The sequence below is a fragment of the Erpetoichthys calabaricus genome, chromosome 15, assembly GCF_900747795.2.
Source record: "Erpetoichthys calabaricus chromosome 15, fErpCal1.3, whole genome shotgun sequence".
Lineage (NCBI taxonomy): Eukaryota > Metazoa > Chordata > Cladistia > Polypteriformes > Polypteridae > Erpetoichthys > Erpetoichthys calabaricus.
The window spans coordinates 92,766,997-92,789,482 of NC_041408.2; the positions used below are offsets into that span (position 1 = coordinate 92,766,997).

The 22,486-nt window shown below is 43.3% G+C and overlaps 1 protein-coding gene across 7 annotated transcripts in view; it reads left to right on the forward strand.

Annotated features, from left to right (window-relative positions):
- Positions 1-788: 788 nt before the first annotated feature.
- LOC114665585 (mitogen-activated protein kinase kinase kinase kinase 3) overlaps positions 789-22,486 on the forward strand; it is a 126,427-nt gene continuing 104,729 nt past the window's right edge. For 4 of the 7 annotated variants that reach the window (XM_051919139.1, XM_051919141.1, XM_051919143.1 and 1 more), the window contains exon 1: positions 791-1,124. In XM_051919139.1, the coding sequence (XP_051775099.1) occupies positions 1,029-1,124 (96 nt within the window). In that variant the 5' untranslated portion in view covers positions 791-1,028. Of the gene's footprint in view, positions 1,125-22,486 lie in introns of all 7 variants that reach the window. The other 3 variants (XM_051919138.1, XM_051919140.1, XM_051919137.1) reach the window with 2 other exon arrangements.

A 22,486-nucleotide genomic window follows, 5' to 3' on the forward strand; every position in this document is an offset into this window, starting at 1 on the left:
ACTAGCCAGTGACCGGAGATGAAGACTGGGGTTATGGGGGCCCCTTCACAACCAGTATCCAGGTCTGGGTAACCACTGTTATCTTCTTCAATGGGGTTGTTCCAAGACAGGTGAACAATTTTTTTTTTATTTAACCACTACATCTCAGATTGTGATAATTGATGTACTGAATTACACTACATTATTAGTGTTATTATTAAAAGTTTTTAAGCAATGTGGACTAAAGTCTCTTCTTGGGGCCCTTGTGGGATGAGGGGCCTTGAAAGTTAAACTTCATTAATTTTAGATCTGCCCCGGAGAGAGTAACTTTCATTGTCCCTTTACTTCAACCAATGTTTTATTGAATTCAGGCAATGAACAAATGAAGAGAAACGAAGACAAGGGAGCAGGAATGGCAGGAATGACTACTCACCTGTTGTTCCTTAAATCAGATAAGTTAGCATGACACTGAAAAACAAACAAAAGCATTTTGCAATCAGCTGGTCGATATTCTAGAGCCTCTAGATCAGTTTATTTAATATTTCAACTTGTATTTTTGTCTTTAAATAGGCTAGGCAGGCTCCAGTTAGGACTGACTTCTGCTTTATTTCTCCCAGATCTTTACTTTTACTTAAGCTTCGCCAAGGGGCGCCGGACGGCTGACAGGATTTGCTCCCTGTCACTCTCTGTGGCTTTTCTTCAGAGTACGCGCTTAACGTGAGCGAGCAGGCAGGAGAGAGCGTGCGCGCGCGGGAGACGCCGGACGCATTCCCGCTTTCCTTGCTCCTGCTCTCTCACTGGATGAACGCCCTGTGCGCATGCGCTCTGCGTGGTTCTGGGAAGCCATGTTAAAGTTACAGTGAAGTCGGACTGAGATTTTCCTGCCTTTCTGCGTTGTTTTGTTTTTGTTTTTTCTTTTCATTTTCTGATCTGCCCTTTTATTACTGGGGACCTGAAGACATCGCAAAGAAAAGGGAGAGGCCGCACATCGGCAGAGATCCGCACACACCAGCGGCGATTCCTAAAGTCGAAACGGTGGAGTTCAAATAATGAATTCCAGTTTCGACCTGTCCAGAAGGAATCCGCAGGAGGATTTCGAGCTAATTCAGCGGATAGGAAGTGGCACCTATGGAGATGTCTACAAGGTAAATAATCCGGCCGTATTTTATCTCCGAGCAAAGAGAAGCTGTGTGGCAGAAAGTCGCTCTGTGTTCGCGACGGTCCCTCCGGATTTCCCTGACAAAATCGCACCCCTGTCACTGGGTCCCTTTGCAACGGGAATCGCCTTCCCGTAGTGCTTCCTCTGAACTCTGAATGGGACGGATACGAGGCATTTAGGAGGTTAGCGACAATGCCAGGAGATGTATTTGACCCCCCTGACTCTCCCTCTGTGACGTCTCCGAATCTGATCGCCCCCGGTCCGTCAGCAGCTGTCCACAACAAAGTAGGCCGGAGGCTTTTAGCACCCACCTCAGCCGGAGGTTCCTTGTAAACTGGACGTGGCGACCAAGTGACGTGAAGTTGGCTTTGCTCGCGTCCACGTTGTGGACGTTAAAGTCGCAATGCAGATGCCCCTCTGCAGCTTGTTTACTCGCCGCCGTGGTTTCTCCTTCTGCAGTTGTTGCTGCTATCTGCCTCCGCTGTCGACCGGGGATCCTTGCAGTTGCCATGGGCTGCATTTGTGATTAGCGTTGAGAGATTACAGGGGGGGGGGGTCTCATGTCGCATACAGTATACTAAAAACATGCTGGGAAGTCAGAAAAACATGCACGTGAATCCGGTGTTACTTGCCTGCATTCTGTGAATTATACAAAGCGGTCGTCTGTATTGAAAAAGTGAGCTTAGTTTGTCAAGAAAAGCCCATCTGCACAGTACGACCTATTTATTCTGAGGTAGTGTCAGCTCTGGCAAGTACTGTGAAACAGTGGAGGGTTCGAGGGGCAGGGCAGGGTGAGGTCACCCCCACTGACGAGGTATGCAGAATACCTCTTTTTCATAAATTTACATGAATGTCCAGTTTTATGAAACTGGCTTGCAAATCCAACATTTGACTGCAAGCTTCTGTAGTATGAACTCTAGAACGTGAAAGGGCTTACATGTGGGAGGTCACATAGTGACAGGCTGGTGGGTTCGAGGGATAATGCCACACCAACTGACCATATATGTAGGGCATAGCTTTAAACAATTGAAATGAGTAAACACTAAATGGTCTGGGGATGCGATGCCCACTAGCAGGGTTGCCAGATGTGCCAAATTGAAGAATTTTTGAAAGGGAAAAAATTTTGATTTGGTGTTGTGCTGGCATTTGTGCTGCTTTTGAAGGTTTTGTGAGGCTGCCCAAATGGCAAAACTCAAATGGGATCTGAACCTCCCCCCGGGGTAAAACTCCAAAGGCGGTCCTGATTACTGACGTATAGTTGCAAAACGTCAACAGCAGCAAAACTCCAAGCATCATTCACTGGACCATTATGCACAGGGTTTCAGCTGTCATTTTGCTGTAAATATATCCTGGAACTGGCAACCCTACCCACTGGCATTGTGTATGGTGTTTACTTTTACACATATCTGCATGTGGCGGGCACTGCACTACTCAAACTATTTTCTTCCAAGGCCCCCTAAGCCAAAATAAAGAGTTTTCGGCTCCCTTCCCCTCCCAATAAGTTAAACTTAAAAGAAAACAAAATTATAATAAAAATTGTTTGGGAGTGGCACTCAGCCTTGAGTACTCTTTACAAGAAGTGAAGAAATAAATAAGTTCCAAGTCTAGAAAATAATTAATGTGACAGGTGATCCTGAATATTTTTTTAAGCAGAAGATCAATAATTACTTTACCTCACCTTTCGCTGTCTCAATTGGGCCTTAATCAAATTAATTGCGTTTAAATGCACCTAACTTGGAGAAGGTGTGTAATTCTGTGTGTGACTTCTTAAAAAGCATCCGTTTACAATGCACACAAACTTCTCTGGAGTTCTGCTTTGTCAAAACGCCCCAACGCCATTAAACTGCGCAAGAAAACGGTTAAACGTCATCATCGGCCGCCATGAATCCCAACACAGGCATGAACCCTGGCATCATTTTCTTGTGATGTAGAAATAGTTTGAGTCCTTTATCTGCCGTGAAGTGAATCACATCCATTCATAACCTTTTTCACATCTTCGACCTGAGCCACCGATTATTTGTGGTATGGACACTGGCCGCTGCGCCACCTCATCACACTGTTTCAACGTATCTCTAGCAAACAGCAGGATGAAAACTAAAGCGACGTTGTACTCATAGGTTTCTGTTCCCGGATTGCATGCAGCACACTCTTTTCTGCTTGGCTGTATGATGGTGTCTAATAAGGACCGGCGTACCGATATGTGTGCTTCTCATCTTACTCCCACTGCTTCTGGGATAATAATAACGCAGTGTGAAAGCCTTGGGCGTGTACCGCCACCCTGACCTCGACGCAGACAGGCACAGAGCCACACACAAGTGCAAACAACACATGATTTATTTCTTTTGTTGCCTTCCCGGGACAGAGTGCACAAATCACCTTCTCTTTTTCTTTCACTCTTTCTCTCTTTTGCCTCCTCATCTCCTGTCCCAGCAGGCTTTGTTCACCTTCCACCAGAGTCTGGCTCCTCGGCCTCCTTTATAGTGCACCCGGAAGTTTTTTTTTGTTTTTGTTCTTTATTTCGCCTTGTACAATTTCTTGTATTAGGAATTTGTTTGTTTTCGTATACCCCTTGGGGTCAGAGCCCAGGGTCAGCCATTGTACAGCGGCCCTGGAGCAATTACAGGTTAAGGGCCCAGCAGACTAGGATCTCTTTTTGGCAGTGACAGGGATTCGAACCGGCAACCTTCTGGATACCAGCGCAGATCCTTAGCCTCAGAGCCACCATGTGTTCCAGGTGCTGTGTGATCCTCTTCTGGCAGCACTTCTGGGTATGGCAGAAATGCTGCAGTCCAGGCGCCACCAGTAGGGTTGAGATTCCAAGCACCCAGCCCGTGGCCCTGATGCAATCCAGGGGGCTTGCCCTCTTGTGTTCCCAGGGGAGGTATTGCTGTGGATATGTCCTCTTCCCTGGACCTTCCATCAAATGAGCGTCTTGGCCGGGTAAGAGTCCCAGCCATCTGCCACAGCAGGTATTTTTGTTTCAGTAAAATAAGTATGGCGTTAGATTACTCTTTACTTTACAAAGTAATTGGACTACAAAACACACGTTAGATTTACCACATTACCCTTCTGCTGCTTGGCTTAGCGCTGTACGTTCAACGCAAGTTCAGTGATTTCTGAAATGTTGAGGCAGATTATTTCAAGCAGGAGAAGGAATAATGAGATTGCCCGAGCATTAGCTTCATTTTGGGCGCCTCTTTCTGTGGCTGCTAATAGTGTGGGCGAAGTTCAAGAGCTGAACAGAGTGCAGCAGACAAGCGCAGACCACAAAAGCCGTAACTGTAACCCAGCCACCTAACCGGGCCATTTGCAGAGAAATGTGTCACCCGGGTTTCTGAGAGACAAATAATTTGATTTCCTTGTCCACGTTATGAAGGCGCATGTCAACGTGCTGACTGGTTCACTTTTGGATCGAGACTAAGCTCTGCTTTTAGCGATTGGAAACAGTAAACGGTGCTGTCCTCCATGAGAAAATGAGGAGGAAAAAAAGAGTAGATGTTTTGCGTACAACAACAACGATATTTATTTATTTATTTAAAACGTTTTATTGAATGTATTAAAGTCAAATAACATTCCATCCAAGCAAACCAAATTTTACAAAACTAGGGTTGAATCAAATCAACCCCCCAACAATATTTATTTCTATAGCACATTTTCATACAAATGGTGGAGCTCAAAGTTGCTTTACAAGATGAAGAAAGAAAAGTTTCTATGAAATTATTATAAAATACATTCCAAAGGAAGGCAAATGTTAGTGCTGAAGTCTGCGGGGATTACTCAGATTTCAACCTGACTTAGACGGGTAGCACGGCTTGCACAATATATAATGATATAAAAACTAAGAGTAACGACAGCTTTAAAATTATGGTATATCCATCATGTAGTTACCCAACTATCATTTATTGACATTCATAAATACCAAAGTACAATGCAGGGTTTAAAGTTTAATATGTGGCAGAGGTGGGGGACCCCCCAGTGTAACCACAAATAATCTCATTGGGGTTGATTTCAGCTCAGGGTTCATAAAGAATGGCATCTTCATGAAGTACCTGAGTTGTCTTACCGTGTGCACAATCCAAATGTATTCTTTGACATTTGCTGTCCAGTCACTGAAACAAACTGCTTAAAACCGATACTAAAAAATCCAAATTATTTGGTACACTGTGTTAATTGTCATTTTGCAGTTGAATGAGTGAATTCCAAAAATTGTTCAGGATATTTTCATTTAGACAAACTCTTTCAAGTGGTGTTTGTAACAGCATGCTTGTAAAGTCTGTTTTGTGGGTGGTGGTCCCCCCAAGACCACCTGCCAGTTGCTGCCCCTCTGCCTTACAAATCTCGAGGGTCTCCCGCCGTCCCTGCCTGCATGTGGTGAGTTTGCTTTGTGCCTTTTTCTGTGCTTTTGTGAAATACTGGATATTTTCGGCCTGCTGGCTCTGTTTTAGATCTGGATTTCTGTATTGGTCGCCTGGATTACCATCCATTTTAGCCAACTCCATTTTACTTTCTGTGCTCTACAGACCTTGCTTTCATTTCAGAGCATTTTTTGTGAAAATAAACCTTTTTATTTTTTATAAAGTTACTAGACACAGTACTTGTCAAAGACTGGTAATACAGTCTCTCTTTTATAAAAGGAAATCCTCAGACGAGACTTTCTTGGAGATAATTTTAAGTCCCGCGAGTCGAGATTTTATGCCAAGAGATTTTGACAAGTCCCGCCCTCCTCTCAAACGTTTACAACCACGGCCACGGTCCAATCACTTCTCATTCGTGTGAATGCTATTGTCAGACACCGTTCCTGTGCTCTCGGCTCCAAGAGGGGTCGGAAATAAAAGACAAAGAGTAGAAGACAAAGTAGAACGTCGTAAAGAATTCAAAAACGTTGGCACGACACACATGCAGAGCAGGTTAGAGGTTATGATAGTTCTAAAATTCGAAAGGCACAAAAAACTGATAATAAATATTGCATTAGCGCTAAGAAATGGAAATTATTACTCGGTGAAATAACGGAACAGCAAAAAGAGATTGAATATATGGACATAGGTGACATGACAGAAGTATGTAGATATTGTTTGGCTTTAAAGTTTAAGTCGGAGTCTTGTAGATCACCTAATTCATATTGCCATCAGGGAAAGTAGTGTTTCTTCCCAATGAAGAGGCCTGTCCAGTAGAATTAAAAGATTTGGTGTTTGGTGAAAGTGAAATCCACATATGCAAGCGGCAGAGACGGGAAGTCCAGGGGTTGGCAAGCGAAGTGAGCAGAGGACAGAGCCCCCTAGTAATTAAAAAATATTTGCTATCTTTTGCCCTACATGTGCCTTCAGGGCCTTTCCTCTGTATGTTTTTTCTGTCCACCCTGGCCATCGGACCTTACTCCTTTTTATGTTAACTAAGGTTGTCTTATTTTAATTTCTTATTTGTCTTTTATTCTTCTTTTCTTCATTATGTAAAGCACTTTGAGCTACTTTTTGTATGAAAATGTGCTATATAAATAAATGTTGTTGTTGTATTCACACATATGTGTGATCATCTCGTCACTGGCCCTCCATCTATCGTGTGTATTACCGTAAAGCCTGCTTCTCATACTTTTGTCATTATTTTTGAGGTGCCTTTATCACCACCTGTCTGGTTTTATACATGCCGGCTCTCTCAGCATGCCTGGTGTGCCTTTATGCCTCTCTGTGTGTCTCACGTTCACACATCCTGTTGCGTCACTCCACCAAAGCTAAGCTGACCAATCAGAATGCTCAGAGGGACACACAGTAGATTGATGTGTTTACCCTTGTTGCTGCCCTCTACTGAGCATTTTTTGGAAATGTTTGGGACTTGCAAGCTTTGGGACTCCTAAGTACAGAAAATTGAATCATTTCTGAGTCTGCTTTATATAATAAACATCAGGTGCTATCTTACCGCACTCATCTTTTTTTTTACAGAATCCCCCATCTGAGCTTTCACAGTTGCAAAGTCATTAATGTGACGTGCAAGTTCATACTCAGATTTCACTGCTGGGCTGTTTAGTATTTCTTGGTATGTTGTTGTGTGTAAGTAAGTCACGTCTCATGGATTTCAGACTGTTATCTATAAAAAGGACCACTTGGTCAGCCACTGTGAAGTGAATGAATGAAGTCCGGCTGAGGTGGGAAGCTTTTTGTCCTGTGGTGGGCACTGGGGCACTATAAGTAGGCAGCCAATTTAGATAGCGACCCACTAAGTTCAAGTCATTATGCACTCCTGTCTTCTGTAGCCCCACAAAGTCACTGCCGTCAGTCTTGTTGAGACTGTCACTGATAGCGGTGTTACAAAAACAGAGTATTTCTTCACAGACCCTCCTGGGCCCCCCACAAGCCTAGGGGCCTGGGACAGTTGTTCTTGTTTCATTCCCCACTCATCAGCGCCCCCTTGGCATTGCATGCAGAGCAGACCCTAAACCTTTCCAGTGTCTTCAAATGCACAAACATATTGCGGAGTTGCACAAGGCTGATGTGACACAGACGTATCATGGCGTTTTTCGGCTTCTGACCTCAGGGCTTAACCATGAGGAGCAGGACCAAGTTATTGATTTTCAGACTCTGTGTTTCTATATATACATCATTATGTATTGAAATAAAAAAATCTTCAAATGCCGACTCAATGCTGGGGGACTAACAGGCGTTTTTTTTGACCTTTCTAGGTGCCCTGGATGGCAGATTTGTTCACTTCAGATCTTGGCTGTCTTAACTCTTTCAGGGCGGATGTCGACTTTTGTCGAAATTCAGGGGTAGAGGACGGTAATCAGCCGTAAAGTGTGACAAAACTCGCCGTTATGTTTTAGTTCGACTCTCTTTAAAGTTAGCTTGGTTGATTTGATTTCTTGCATGTGCGTGAGTAGTGAAGAGCAAACAACCCCTCGCATGGTGTCGACATCTGACGAGAGACCAAAGCGAATACGCAAAGCAAAATACTCCGTGGACGACGTCTTGCATATCATATCGCTGAGTCGGACTCTGAGTTGTTGGATTTTGATGTAAGTGATCTGTGAAGGGACTAGCATCAGCTGATCGTATAGCTAATGTGCCTATGCCAACGTTCACCAGGGAAGACTTACGATGACATAACCAGATTGTGTCCCACTGCGACCACCACTACTGCTGCAAGAAGACAGCCAGGCAGCCGGTACATCGCGTATCCCTACTGGTCACTGAGCTGCCCCAACTGCTGCCAGAGTCGACGACCCCAGCCGCGACAAGCAGCAAAAGACGTTTTAAATTGATTTCTGTGTGAAACTATTGCTTTGTGTGCTTTTCAGAAAACTGGAAAAAATATGCAGCCCTCAAAGAGTTAACCTGAAGTACCAATGATCCTACATTTTAGTAGAGATGACATTTTTGGGTTTTTATTTTTCAAGAGTTGTAAACAAAGAAAGTACCCTGAATGGAGAGGAAGACCACTAAAGTATATGGTGGGTCAAAATTGACCCAAAGGACGTGGCAGTGTTGAAAATATGTGGCAGCCATTCAATAATGTGATTTGAGAACTTTTTTTTGATGGTTGTTACTCTTAGGGCCTTCACATTTTTATGGGTTGTGAACAAAAATTCAATGAAAAAATCCATTAAAGCCACAGATGGGTCAGAACTGACATGACAAGGTAAAATTCTGTTAGGAGCTGTACAAATTATGGGTTGTTTAGTTTATTTTATTTGAAACTGTTTGTTTAGGAAATTTAGGAAAAGTCACAAAGTTTTGTCCTGAACAGTTGACATTTAGAGCATTTTTAAATATTTCAATGACAAAAATGAGGACGTTGATAAGGATAAACATACATGCATTTAGTAAACACTAAAGGTGCTGGGTGAGGTGGCACCCACTGGCAGTATGTACACCTTTACATCATATTTGCTTTTTTAATTCAATTCAGTTTATTTTTGTACAGCGTTCCTCTCTGAGTGTAGCCTGAGAGTACAGAAATGTGTTAATAGGCAAAATACAAACCGTACAAATGATTAAATACATAAAGTGGGCACACATAGATACTAGCTCATTAAAACACTGTACTATTGTGAAATATGTGAGACTTACCAGGGACATTTATTGGGTTCGTCTGCTCTCACCTTTGAAATTTAACACACATCCACATAGCGATTGTATATTCTGTATAAGATTCTCGATATTGGGATTCACTATCAGCAGCTCCACCAAACATGAGGGTGTCATCATGACACACAGAAGAGCGCAACTCTTTTGGCTAAATACGACTTACTAACCAAACTATGTCTTGCTTTTACCACAATTGTTCTAATTATTGAGGAGCGACCTCAGTAGCCTTGATAAACCCTGTGAATATGATAGTAGCCATCAAACTTACACTTGGTGCCCATTTATTATTTCAGTCACTCTAGATAAAAGACAAAGTATACAAAATATAAAATCAGTATGGTATTTATTAATTAATCACCTTATATATAAACATCTACATGCGGAAGTGTGTGTGTATGTCTGTCCGGCCCGGAAGTGAGAGGTGGAGTTGTGGTAAGGGCTCTGTCTCCGAGGATACACAAGTGAGGTGAGCATGTCGGCAACACGAAACCTCCGAAAAAGACAAAGTCACTTAGCCACTGATGCAAAAGCGAGGCGAGCACATCGGCAACACGAAAACCTCTGAAGAAAGACAAAGTCGCTTAGCCGCTAATACAGAAGTGAGGCGAGCACATTGGCATAATGAAACCTCTGAATAAAGACAAAGTCGCTTAGCCGCTAATACAGAAACGAGGCGAGCACATTGGCAAAACGAAACCTCCGAAGAAAGACAAAGTCGCTTAGTCGCTAATACAGAAATGTGGTGAGCACATCGGCAAAACGAAGCCTCAGAAGAAAGGCAAAGTCTCTTAGCCGTTGATGCAAAAGTGAGGCGATCACATCGGCAACACGAAACCTCTGAAGAAAGACAAAGTCGCTTAGCTGCTAATATAGAAGCGAGGCGATCACATCGGCAAAATGAAACCTCCGAAGAAAGACAAAGTCGCTTAGTCGCTAATACAGAAACGTGGTGAGCACATCGGCAAAACGAAACCTCACAAGAAAGGCAAAGTCTCTTAGCCGCTGATGCAAAAGCGATGCGAGCACATCGGCAACACAAAACATCCTAGGAGAGAGATGCCCAGAGTAGTTCCTTTCAATTAACTGACATCTCTACATTTCAGTTTTTTTTCTATAGTTTTTTAAATAGATTTTAATAGTTTCTAGGACCCCGTGGTTTTTATAGCAAAGGCTTACACAACTAGTTATATATAATAATTTGCCACATTAAATTGCATTCTAAAGTAGAGCATGTTTTATTATTTTTTTTAAAAAGTAACTAACCTGCTCCTGTGATTCATAATGGAGTGAATCGGTGCGGGGTCCCAATGTGGGAAAAAAAAGCCTAAAACTTACCCACTACGTCCACTTTGAAGTAATAAGGTTTTGATTTAAGAGAGCATAACTTGCATGTTTCTGAGGTATGCAAGTGACAAGAGATAATAAGTTTTGTCAGATACTTTATTACTGTTTTTTTGAGGTAAGGTACATTTCTTGCTTACTTATCTGCTGGTAGTGGGCATTGTGGGTAGAGTTACGACAACCCCAAACCTCGCCAAGCTCTATTCTGCTTATTCTCCCACTTTTGCTTCTGCAGTTCTGTTCCTTTAGTGGTCATTTCTGCCATGGCTTGTAACAACTGACTCAAATCTTATTATTTTTTTCCTAATCAGTGCCTAATTTTAACCTACAGATTGAGATTCATGCCAGGCGGCAGCAGCCTGGTGAACAGCACATGTAACAGTTTTATTGTGCTTTATGCACAATGCAAAAAAATCTGAATTGATCTGATTACACTGAATTGAATTTTCAATAAACGCCTTAGATTTTTGAAAGTTTCCGTTATTTGTCGACCACATAAAAAAATTTAAAAAGTAGATTGTGAGATAAGAGCCTAATAACAATGAAACAGACTGAAGTGGCATAAACTAAATTTATTAACACAAGCTGTGTTACTCTTCCTGAGGATATGGTAATAAAAGAATTAAGGACAACTTTTTTGAGCAGGTAAACTCACTGACACTCACTGATACTAATCAATCCATAAATACATGTGGAGAAGGTGCAAACTCCATGCAGAACCTGCTGCTGTGAGGCTGTGTGCTGCCATCTGTGCTAAACTAACTGAACTTCAACCTGATTAAAACTAAATGTGAGCCTATAATGTCTGTTCAGTTCTTATCGCTTGATTGCATGCAACGAGTGTCCTCAGTTGCCAGACCACCAGTACACTAGAGTGCATTATCACACCGGCAGTAGCAGTGTCTTTGCGTAATAATGAAATAAGCTTCTGTATAGTGAATAATAGAAAGTGATCATAAGTGTGACTTTTTCAGCTTTTATACTCTGGTTATCTGCAGAACTTAGACAGCAATTCACATCTTGGCATCAACATTCAAAAATATCAGTAACGGTGCTTTGGCATTGACTTTCCAAAGTGAATCCCTGCCCCTGGCTGTGAAGACTTGCTGCGGAGGAAGACTAGCAGTGAAGTGAAGCACACAGCCAGTCTACTTTTAAAATGGCTGAATCTCACAATTATGTTTTTCTTTTTGCCTTTTTTCCTTCTTAAATTGACATAATTACATTGTTTTACTAAATGTGTGCGATCTCAAGACACACATAAATACTCTAACATTTTTGGCGTGAAAAATGGACGCCTTCCATATGCTTTAAAAATACTTTTTTTTCACATTGGGACCCCAGCACCCATTAATTCCATTGTACTGTACAATGCAAAATCAGGCTATATATATAATTTATAAAATATGCTTCACTTTAGATTGCAGTTTTATGTGACAAATTGATATATACCATGATTGTGATGAATTAACTTAGACTTGAAAAATACCAGACTTACACTTTAAGAAATATCCACATACAGTAAAACCTTGATTGACCGTCAGTCTCAATTAACTGTCCGGGCCAAAAAAAATAACCCACTGCACACACAAGCGCCGAACTATGACTGTATTACTACTGCTGTGCAGTATGCTGCGAGCTTTGCACATTAAATCAAAGTTAAAGTTAAAACACCTTACCCTTGTGCTAGCGCATAGTTTTCTTCCCCAGCACAACAGTGTCAGTTACGTACCTTCATCGTTTTGTAACTTTTCTCTTTTGTTATAATTAATCTTCTATACATTGTTATGGCCGATAAACATATGCATGTGGTGTTGGAATTGCCACAAAAATTGAAATCATAAAACATTTGCGAAATGGTGAAAGTGTTTCAAGTATTGCTTCAATTTATGGAATAGAAAGAACAGTGAACAATATAAAGCGTGATGCTGACAAAATTGAAAAATTGAAAATGGAAACCACAATGGAACCCCTCTCAGTCTGCATAATAATTGACTCTCCTTTCAACAAAAAAGATAACATTGGTATGTCTTTCATTTCCTAGGAACATCTGAGTACTGCGGTGTTTTCCGAACAAAGATTTTTAGTGACGCAGTATTTAGTTGTATGAAATGAAATCAAATGTGAAAAACTGGCTGTGCAAAAATGTGGGTCCCCTTGTCATTGTGCTGATTTGAATGCCTGTCACTGCTCAATGCTGATTACTTGGTGTGATGAGCTCGTTAAGCCTTGAACTTCATAGACAGGTGTGTCCAATCATGAGATATAAAGGGATTTCCATCCATCCATCCATTTTCCAACCCGCTGAATCCAAACACAGGGTCACGGGGGTCCGCTGGAGCCAATCCCAGCCAACACAGGGCACAAGGCAGGAAACAATCCTGGGCAGGGTGCCAACCCACCGCAGGACACACACAAACACACCCACACACCAAGCACACACTAGGGCCAATTTAGAATCACCAATCCACCTAACCTGCATGTCTTTGGACTGTGGGAGGAAACCGGAGCGCCCGGAGGAAACCTACGCAGACACGGGGAGAACATGCAAACTCCACGCAGGGAGGACCCGGGAAGCGAACCCAGGTCCCCAGATCACCCAACTGCGAGGCAGCAGCGCTACCCACTGCGCCACCGTGCCGCCCTATAAAGGGATTTAAGGTGGTCAATTGCAAGTTGTGCTTCCTTCCCTTTGACTCTCCTCTGAAGAGTGACAGCATGGGATCCTCAAAGCAACTCTCCAAAGATCTGAAAACAAAGATTGTTGAGTCTCCTGGTTTAGGGGAAGGCTACAAAAAGCCATCTCAGAGGTTTAAACTGTAAGGAATGGAATCTGGAAATGGAAGGCCACAGGCACAGTTGCTGTTAAACCCAGCAGGTCTGGCAGGCCAAGACAAATACAGGAGCAGCATATGAGCAGGATTGTGAGAATGGTGACAGACAACCCACAGATCACCTCCAAAGACCTGCAAGAACATCTTGCTGCAGATGGTGTCTCTGTACATCGTTCTACAATTCAGTGCAATTTGCACAAAGAACATCTGTATGGCAGGGTGATGAGAAAGAAGCCCTTTCTGCACTCACGCCACAAACAGAGTCGCTTGTTGTATACCAATGCTCATTTAGACAAGCCAGATTCATTTGGGAACAAAGTGCTTTGGACTGATGAGACAAAAATGGAGTTATTTGGTCAGAACAAAAAGCGCTTTGCATGGTGGAAGAAGAACACCGCATTCCAAGAAAAACACCTGCTACCTACTGTCAAATTTGGTGGAGGTTCCATCATGCTGTGGGGCTGTGTTCATCCAGGCTGCAATACCAGTGAGACATGTAGAGATTCTAGCGAATATGTGTGGTGCCCACAAAACACAAGGAATATCAAAGAACATTACATTACACGAAGATCTTAAACAAAACATAAATACAGGGTGAGCCATGAAGAAGTACCACATTTCAAATATTTATTCTACAAAAATGCTACAAGGTAAAATAAATTTCATTACGATACAAGAAAGGGTACACAAAATAGATTTTTTTCACTGTTTTAAAAATGATGTCCTCAAGGTGGTTGCTATCATTAGCGATAAACTCTTCGAGACAATTTCTGAACGCTCACATGACTCATTTGGCTGTTTCAAGGGGAATAGCTTTGATTTCGTGACGAATAGTGTCCTTGAGGGCTTCAAGGTGTTGAAGTTGGTGTGTGTATACCTTCAGCTTGAGAGAGCCCCACAAGGAGAATTCGCATGGAGCAAGATCAGGTGAACGTGAAGCCCACCCGAAATCGCCGCGCAGGGAGATCAGCTTCCCTGGAAACATCTCCCGCAAAACTTGCATGGATCTTTGCACCGGATGAGCTGTTGCTCCACCACATCCATTTCTACCAGTTGGGGCTGCAAAAAGTTCTGTAGCATTTCAGTGTAATGTTCTGAAGTGACGGTGACCGTTGCTCTCCCCCTCCACCCCCCCCCCCAAAAAAAGTAGGGGCCTACAATGCCGAATTCCGCAACAGCGCACAAAACTGTAACGCATGTGCTTACTGTGCAGGGGTCTCTGATGAAGTTCATGAGGGTTGGTATCAGCCCAGTAGCGAAAATTTTGCTTATTCACGCAACCATTCAAATGGAAATGTGCTTCATCGTTGATGTCACATGATGATGCCATCCCAATGAACGGTTTGCAGAATGTTGGCTCACAACCCTCTACGGCTCTCCCAGTCTCTCTCAGTGAGTTCCTGCACTGCCATCATTTTGTATGGACGGAAATTAAGGTCCTCACGCGAAATCAATGAAGTGTTGGAAATGCCTGAGGCAGAAGGGCGCCCCAAATGTCTAGGAGACTGCAGAATTGATGCCCTTACAACTTTGATGTTTTCAGGCGTTCATATGGTCCAAGGACGGCCTGGAGATTTTCTGTTCAATGTTGTACCCGTCTGTCTAAAGTTAGCCACCCACTAAAGAACTGTTTTCCGATTTGGGACGTCACCGTTAGGAGGAATGCTGAAGTGCGTTTAGAAGGCAGGTTGCGTAGTGATGATGGGTTCTTTATTTTTGAGGAATGCTTTCACAGTGAAAGCACAGTGCGCACCGGACCAAGGCATGTGGCCGACTGACAACTATAAGGGATCGCATATCAAAGGACCCCCCCACCACAACCCACTCAGCTGCCACTACCTCGTGCAATGACCTTGAGAAATGTGGTCCTTCATTTTGGCTCACCCTGTATAACAATATTAAGAAAAATTATATAAACACACAACATACTTTAAAATAAACAAAACAGACAAAGGAAAAAACCCTGAGTAGAACATAATGACAGTGATCTGATGCCAGTGGGGACAGAGCAGACACCAGCATTCCATTCTTTAACTGATTTTTTTGGTGACATGACAGGTGTGTGAAGTTAAATGTCATGCTAGTCTCATGAAAGATGGATAGATGTTATGAGTTAAGTGATTTCATGTAAATGGTAGACAAGTCTGCCCACAGAGGACATTTCTGGTAAGGCCCCACCACAGTTTGGTCATGAAAATGCTGAAGGCCTCGGGCAGCATTTGTGGAAGATGCCTTTAAGGGAAGGAAACGACACCTCAGTAATGCGCTCGGCTGTCTTTACTGTCCGCTGCTGGGTTTTTACAGTTGGAAAACGTTGCAGTTTCCACACCAGACGTTGATGCAGCTGCAGAAAACGGTGAGGATGGAAGGATGGGGAGACTTGCTGTTCTCGGCCATCAGAGTAAGTGGAGATGTTGTGCTACTTGTCTTCGGCCAACAAGGCAGTACTGAGGGTCCAGGACCAAAGACTTTAAAGGGTGAACTCTGAGATCCTGATGGAGGATCGCAGGAATCATGGGGTAGAGGGGTCCTTTCATTGGATTGGCTGGCCCAGCGCTGTTTCAACTGTGGAATAGCCAAATGGGGGAGGCAGCTTGATGGCTGAGGTCTCCAGGCCTCTAAACAAATCCAAATCATATTACGTGATATCATCTACTGTTAAATTCTGCTCCGTACTTGTAAAATTTTTATTTTTATACTGTACTAGCCAACCTGCGGCAAATCATACGCCGCATAATTATGTATTGATGGGTGAACACTTCCTGAAAGACACAGTTATCCAAATGGGGTGGGTTTGAGGATACAACTGTAGGTGAATGAAAAGATGGAACTCTGGAGAGAGCAACATACAATTGTCCGTGACTGAAAACTGGTTTTGGCAGATACAGGCATATCTTTTTGAAAGTTTGTCCCTGCGCCTTATTAATTGTCATTGCAAAGGCCAATCTAACAAGAAATTGTCTGTGTGTAAAAGTAAAAGGCAAATTTGAATCTGATGGGGTCAGGGATATCTGGGAAATAAGGACAGTTTGTGAGGTAGCAGCTGCGATAGTCTTACACTCTAGTACATTGCGGTGAACGCAGGAGGAAGGTTAGAGTTGGCGGGCGGGGCTCTGTCGTGCGTATCCCATGGTCTGGCGACTTGGTGGATTATATATAGAAAAGCAGTTGGAACCAAAAAGAACAATGAAAAGTCAACCTGGCTCAGAGGTGCATGTGGACTGTAACAGAGACGAAAGCGACTGAGGTGGTGTTGGGTGAGGTGTTGCGTCCTGGCACATGAGCAGGCAGTGTGCATGCCTCGAGAGCGAGGGTGGACGCGGGAGGAGGGTTAGAGTTGGTGGGCGGGGCTCTGTCGTGCGTATCCCATGGTCTTAGAGTTGGTGGGCGGGGCTCTGTCAGTTGGCGGGCGTGGCTCTGTCGTGCGTATCCCATGGTCTCTGTTGTGCATGTGCCATGGTCGGCTACTTAGAGAATTGTTGGTGGGCGGGGCTCTGTCTTGCGTGCGTCTTGCGTGCCATGGTCGGCTGCTTGGTGAATTATATATATAGATTGAGGATTTGTTCAGTGTATTGTATTGACCCCCCTCCTTTTTGAACTGCCTTTCCTGAGGTTTCTTCCATTTTTTTTGGGAGTTTTTCCTTGTCTTATTAGAGAGTCAAGGCTGGGGGGCTGTCAAGAGGCAGGGCCTGCCTGTTAAAGACCATTGCGGCACTTGTTGTGTGATTTTGGGCTGTACAAAAATAAATTGTATTGTATTGTATTGTATCTAAACTCCTAAGGTGAATGTTAATAGTTACAGAACTCGTTTCTCATTTTGTGCTTGCTGCATCCGTATTGTGTGGTGTGACTTCATTTTACCCAACAGCATGTACTGAGACGTCAAGTAAAATGACCCCTTTTATTGGCTAACTAAAAAGATTACAATATGCAAGCTTTCGAGGTGACTCAGGCCTCTTCTTCAGGCAAGATGGAATACAGAAACTGGAGTTCTCTGTGCTTATATAGACACCAGGACAGATACAACATTAGAAAACCTTTAAGTGAGACATCTTAGATGTTAAAAATTAATAGATCTTTTCAGGCTAAGATTTATTTACCAAGAGAGGAGAGCAATGTCTAGTCAAGGTCTTTGGATAAGATAACTGTCCAACAAAGTCTTTTGAAGTTTCTGATGAGTTTTTCAATACAATGTGGGTCTGTAGTCAGGTTGTCTGGGTCAGTCCAAGACATGCAAACTAACCTCATATCTGGCCATAAAACTCTTATCTCTATTCAAACCATGTTGTGATGCGTTCAGTTTCAGCACGAGTTTGACTTCCCATTCTTTTAGCTCTTGCTGTGTTCTGAAGTTGCCCATAAGCCCTGTGACTTTAAGATTTCTCACTTAAAGGTTTCCCAATGCTGTATCGGCCCTGGTGTCTATATCAGCACAGGGAACTCCAGTTTCTGTATGACATCTTACCTGAAGAAGGGCCCTGAGTTGCCTTGAAAGCTTTCATATTGTAATCTTTCTAGTTAGCCAATGAAAGATGTCATTTTGCTTGACTTCTCACTACATTCATAATGGCTAACATGGTACAACACCCTAGTACTGCCCAACAGCATTGAAAGGGAAAGCCAGCTAAACCCTGTCGACAGAATAAGCAGTTGGATTAGTGGAGAGTGTTAACTACGGATCATCCTGTCTGGTGATGTCTGAACCAATAGAACTGAAGATGCATCAAGCTAAGTGCAAATTCCTTTCACAGATTTTCCAAGTTTCCCATCTGGCTACAATAGCCTTACTGTTTCCCAGTCATTTTGAAAACTCTGCTGCACAACGTCAAGTTTCCAAAAACGAGTGTTGCAAAATGGCAGACTATACGTGTGCGTGGTGTATTAACCCATGTGATCCTTGGGATTTTTGGAAGCTGTTCTCTCTTTCAACAACCTGATATTCAGTCTCGGTTGTCGTAAATATTCACTCGGTGCAGTGAATCAGATGGTCTTCCTTAGAGGACATGCTCAGAGGACGTGTCAAATGAACGCTGAGAACATGTGGCAGCCATGATGCGTACACGTACACATTCTGAGCGTGAATTATAAACGAGCCCTTACACCAGCTATCATCTGTCTGCAGTTTGTACCATTTCTTTGAGCCTGTAAGTTTTATTTTTAACTGATTACTCAGGTTTTCATCCTACAACCCTACAACCATCCCTATTAAATCGGCCCTCATTCTACCTCATCTGCAGCCTTCTCCTCCATGTGCAATTGGTGGCAGTGCCCCATCTAGAACTGGATCCTGCCTGGTGCCCAGTGCTGCTAGGATCAGTTTCAGCCCCCCGTGACACTGCAAGTCAAGTTTCTTGTCATGTGTACTCAGTGTGATGAAATTCTTACTCACATGTCTCCTCAGAACAGTTGGAAAAATAAATTAATGATTTAATTAAAAGCATGCACAGCGTCCAGCATTATTGGGTCTTGACCCTTGGCCCTGATGCAAGCTATTCTGTTAGCGATGGCTGAGAAAGAACACATTTCTGATGCTTGGTTTTGATTTAATGCTCTCCCTGATGGTTCTTAGGGTGGGAAAATTTAAATATCACAGATGTGGAACATCCTTGGCGTATCACTTAGGAGCAACGCCTGCATAATTCCACTGTTGAAAAACTTTTAACATTAGGCAGCAAACTCTGTGGGCTACAGTCCATGAATGTACAACTCGACTTGTGTCCATAAATGAAATAAAATGTAAAGCATTAACTACAGCCGTTTATTCCAAAATTAGACTGCAGACCTCTAAATATAGTTGAGGATATGGGGCTGGGAGACAACATCCATAGATTGATAGAGAGAGATAGGACTTCAGTTGTCACCAGGGGGGAATTTGTTTTTTTACAGAAACTCTTTGAATAAATAAATAAATAGATATATCAAATGAAAGGCACTATATAATAGACAGATAGGTAGATAGACTGAGTGAAAGGCACTATATAATGGACAGATTACACACACTGGCCTGAACACATGCCAGAATGACTAAAAAGAAGGAAACATTTCTGACTTGGCAGTGCCAGTCCCAATGAGGCACTATTTAGGTGTATTGCTGTTGGTATAAAGGAGCCCCCATCATATTTCTTGACACACTTCTGCTGAATGATTTGTTGGCTGACAGCACTCAGTTTTTTATGCTTTAAACAGAATGTCTTACTGTCTGCTCCCTATATAGTCCTCTACCCTTTGACCGATTGTGACAGTGCGGGTTCTGGTCCATGCTCTCTCTTTCAGCTCTTCTTCCTCTAACCTCCGCTCTCTTTCTCTCTTTTTTTTTTCCTCTACCCATCCGCACCTGCCCTTCTTCTTTTTATGATGGGGCAGGTGTGGCGATTAGCAGCTCCCGGCATCAATTACGGACACGGGCGATCCCGCACCTGTGCACTTCAGTGCAGAAACACCCACTCCCGCATTGCGCCTGGGAACCGCTCCCACCATGCTACCACCTCCCTTTCCTTAAGCCGCGATTATTTAATTCAATACTGGCCATCCGTTTTAGAGCCGCGGACCAGCAATATCACACTGATCCGGAATAGATTTTGAATGGATGCTGTCTAGGACAATATGGACAAGATAGACTACTTTAGAACCCTACATTTGGGCCCTGGAGATCCCAGTGGGTTTTCTTTTCCCCCCTGTGTGCTACAGTTTGCAAATCAGTGCCACCTGCTGGTTTAGGGCAAGTGAAACATTCAAACAGACTGAGGCCAGAGTAGCAGACAAAATAACCAGAGCTTAACATTACTTACCCAGGCCTCACCATGTGCTTCTTTGTCTACTGTAATATAAAAAGGATTATTATTTTGAATTTTTTTTTTTTTTGTGAGAATAGGATGTTGGGTGAGTGTTGATCGAGAGTGGAAGTGCAGCGCAACACAAAGGAGAATCGAAGCATTGTTGTTTAACTCCTGCTTTGATGGCTTTTCTTCATAATTTTTGCACTGCAAACTGCTGACTTTGAATGAAGAGGTTGAGTCAGACATGACAGCATTCATGGTTACAACCCAGCAAGGAAATTACCGAAGTTCTGGAATCCAATCGGACCCAAAAAGTAGAAATTCTCCACTCATGACAGCAGAGACATTGATAGAGTTGCAGTGTGGATGACAAACGGGACAGCTGACACCATTTAAAAACACGGAAACCTTTGCTTTCTTTCCTTAACTCATTCTACAAATATACATGAGCAGCACCCGATTCTTCAGCTTGTGCGTGCGTATGTGTGTGTGTGTAAGTGTGTGTGTGTGTAGTAACAAACAAAAAAAATGAAGCATAAAGAGCACCCGCAGGCAAACCCCATATAATTCAAAACAAATGTGAAGTATAAATGCATTAAGAAGGGAAAAAAAAGTCATCTTCACAGACATGAGTCTTAAGAGTGACTGCTCTAAGATGGCGACACTTCCAGTTAAGTACAGGCCTGGCCAGAAGGGGCGGGTCTAAGTGGGCGGACACAGGACGTGATGTCAGTGGTGGTAAGCCTGTCAATCATCTGGTCTGTATAGGGAGGAAGAGAAGAGGCATTAGTAAACAGCACCACCCTGAGGATCAGCGAGGAATTACCACCACCAGAGCCTTTAAGCATTCCCCAAGGCGCATGTGTGTGACTAATGTACATCTTATATGTAAATGTCTATGCGTGGAAGTGTGTGTGTGTCTGTCTGGTCCGGAAGTGAGAGGTGGAGTCGGGCTAAGAGCTCCACCTGTGAGGAGTGTACCTACCTTCCACTTGGCCAGAATTACATTTTTTTTTAATTGATTTTTAAAGTTTGTCCTGTTTCACTACTACAACCACAAGCGTTACCTGGTAGGTAACCACCCGCACAATTCAGGTCGGGACTCAGACTACGAATGCAATGAATGTAATTACTCCGTACCTACTGGCTGTCAAATAAATGAACCACATGCCGTGGTGCAGCGTAAAGGGGCTTTGTCTCTGACGCTGAAATCCGAGGTTCCATCCCCAAGAGGGCGCAGTAGAGTGTGTACGCCTGATGAGCCCAAATGAGGGCGAAACACGTGTCGCGTACTCTGCATTATTTGACAGTAAACTATGCAACATTCCATGATCTGCTTCTCGCAACTGAAAGAGGGCACCGTGGCAGATGTTTGCCGAATGGCAGACCAGCCACAAGCGTTACTTGGTAGGTAACCACCCACACAATTCAGGTCGTTGAGACTCAGTCTACGAATGCAATGAATGTAATTACTCCGGACCTACAGGCTGTCAAATAAATGAACCACATGCAGTGGCGCAGCGTAAAGGGGCTTCGTCTCTGACACTGACGTCTGAGGTTCAATTCCCCGAGAGGGGAGCAGTAGAGTGTGTACACCTGATGAGCCCAAATGAGGGTGAAACACGTGTCGCATACTCTTTGCATTATTTGACAGTAAACTATGCAACATTCCATGATCTGCTTCTCTCAACTGAAAGAGGGCATCATGGCGGATGTTTGCTGAATGGCAGACCAACCACAAGCGTTACCTGGTAGGTAACCACCCACACAATTCAGGTCGGGACTCAGACTATGAATGCAATGAATATTGTCACAAACTCCGCAAAGAGCCATAGCAAGGTTTGGGGCAGCCACCTGTATATTTGGTTTCCTGGCTGCAAATTGAGGTTTAAATGATGGCACTGCTGTGCACAAAACCGAGTCCAAAACAGAACTGATGGAATAGGGAAAAGGTGGAGCCTTTTAAAGGGGAAGACAGGAAGTGAGGTCAGAGGGGTCATGCTCATAAGAGTCTTCAACCATAGGCTCGGACCTGGAAGTAACGTCAAGAGGGCCAGGTGAGATCTCCCATGAATGGTCTGCATGAAAGGGAGAAAATGAGTCCGTGCACTCTGTCACATCCTGGTCTGATTCGAAATTGCCCTTACTCAAGCCCTTTAGCTGCCTCCCATGCGCATGTGTGTGACAATATATATATATTTATAAATGTTCTTGCACAACATCATTGTTTTGACTTTATTTATTTAACTTGCGTCATATCACAGTCTGGGCAAAATGGCCAACGGGGAGAATACTACACACAAATTCCTTGAGTTGAACGTG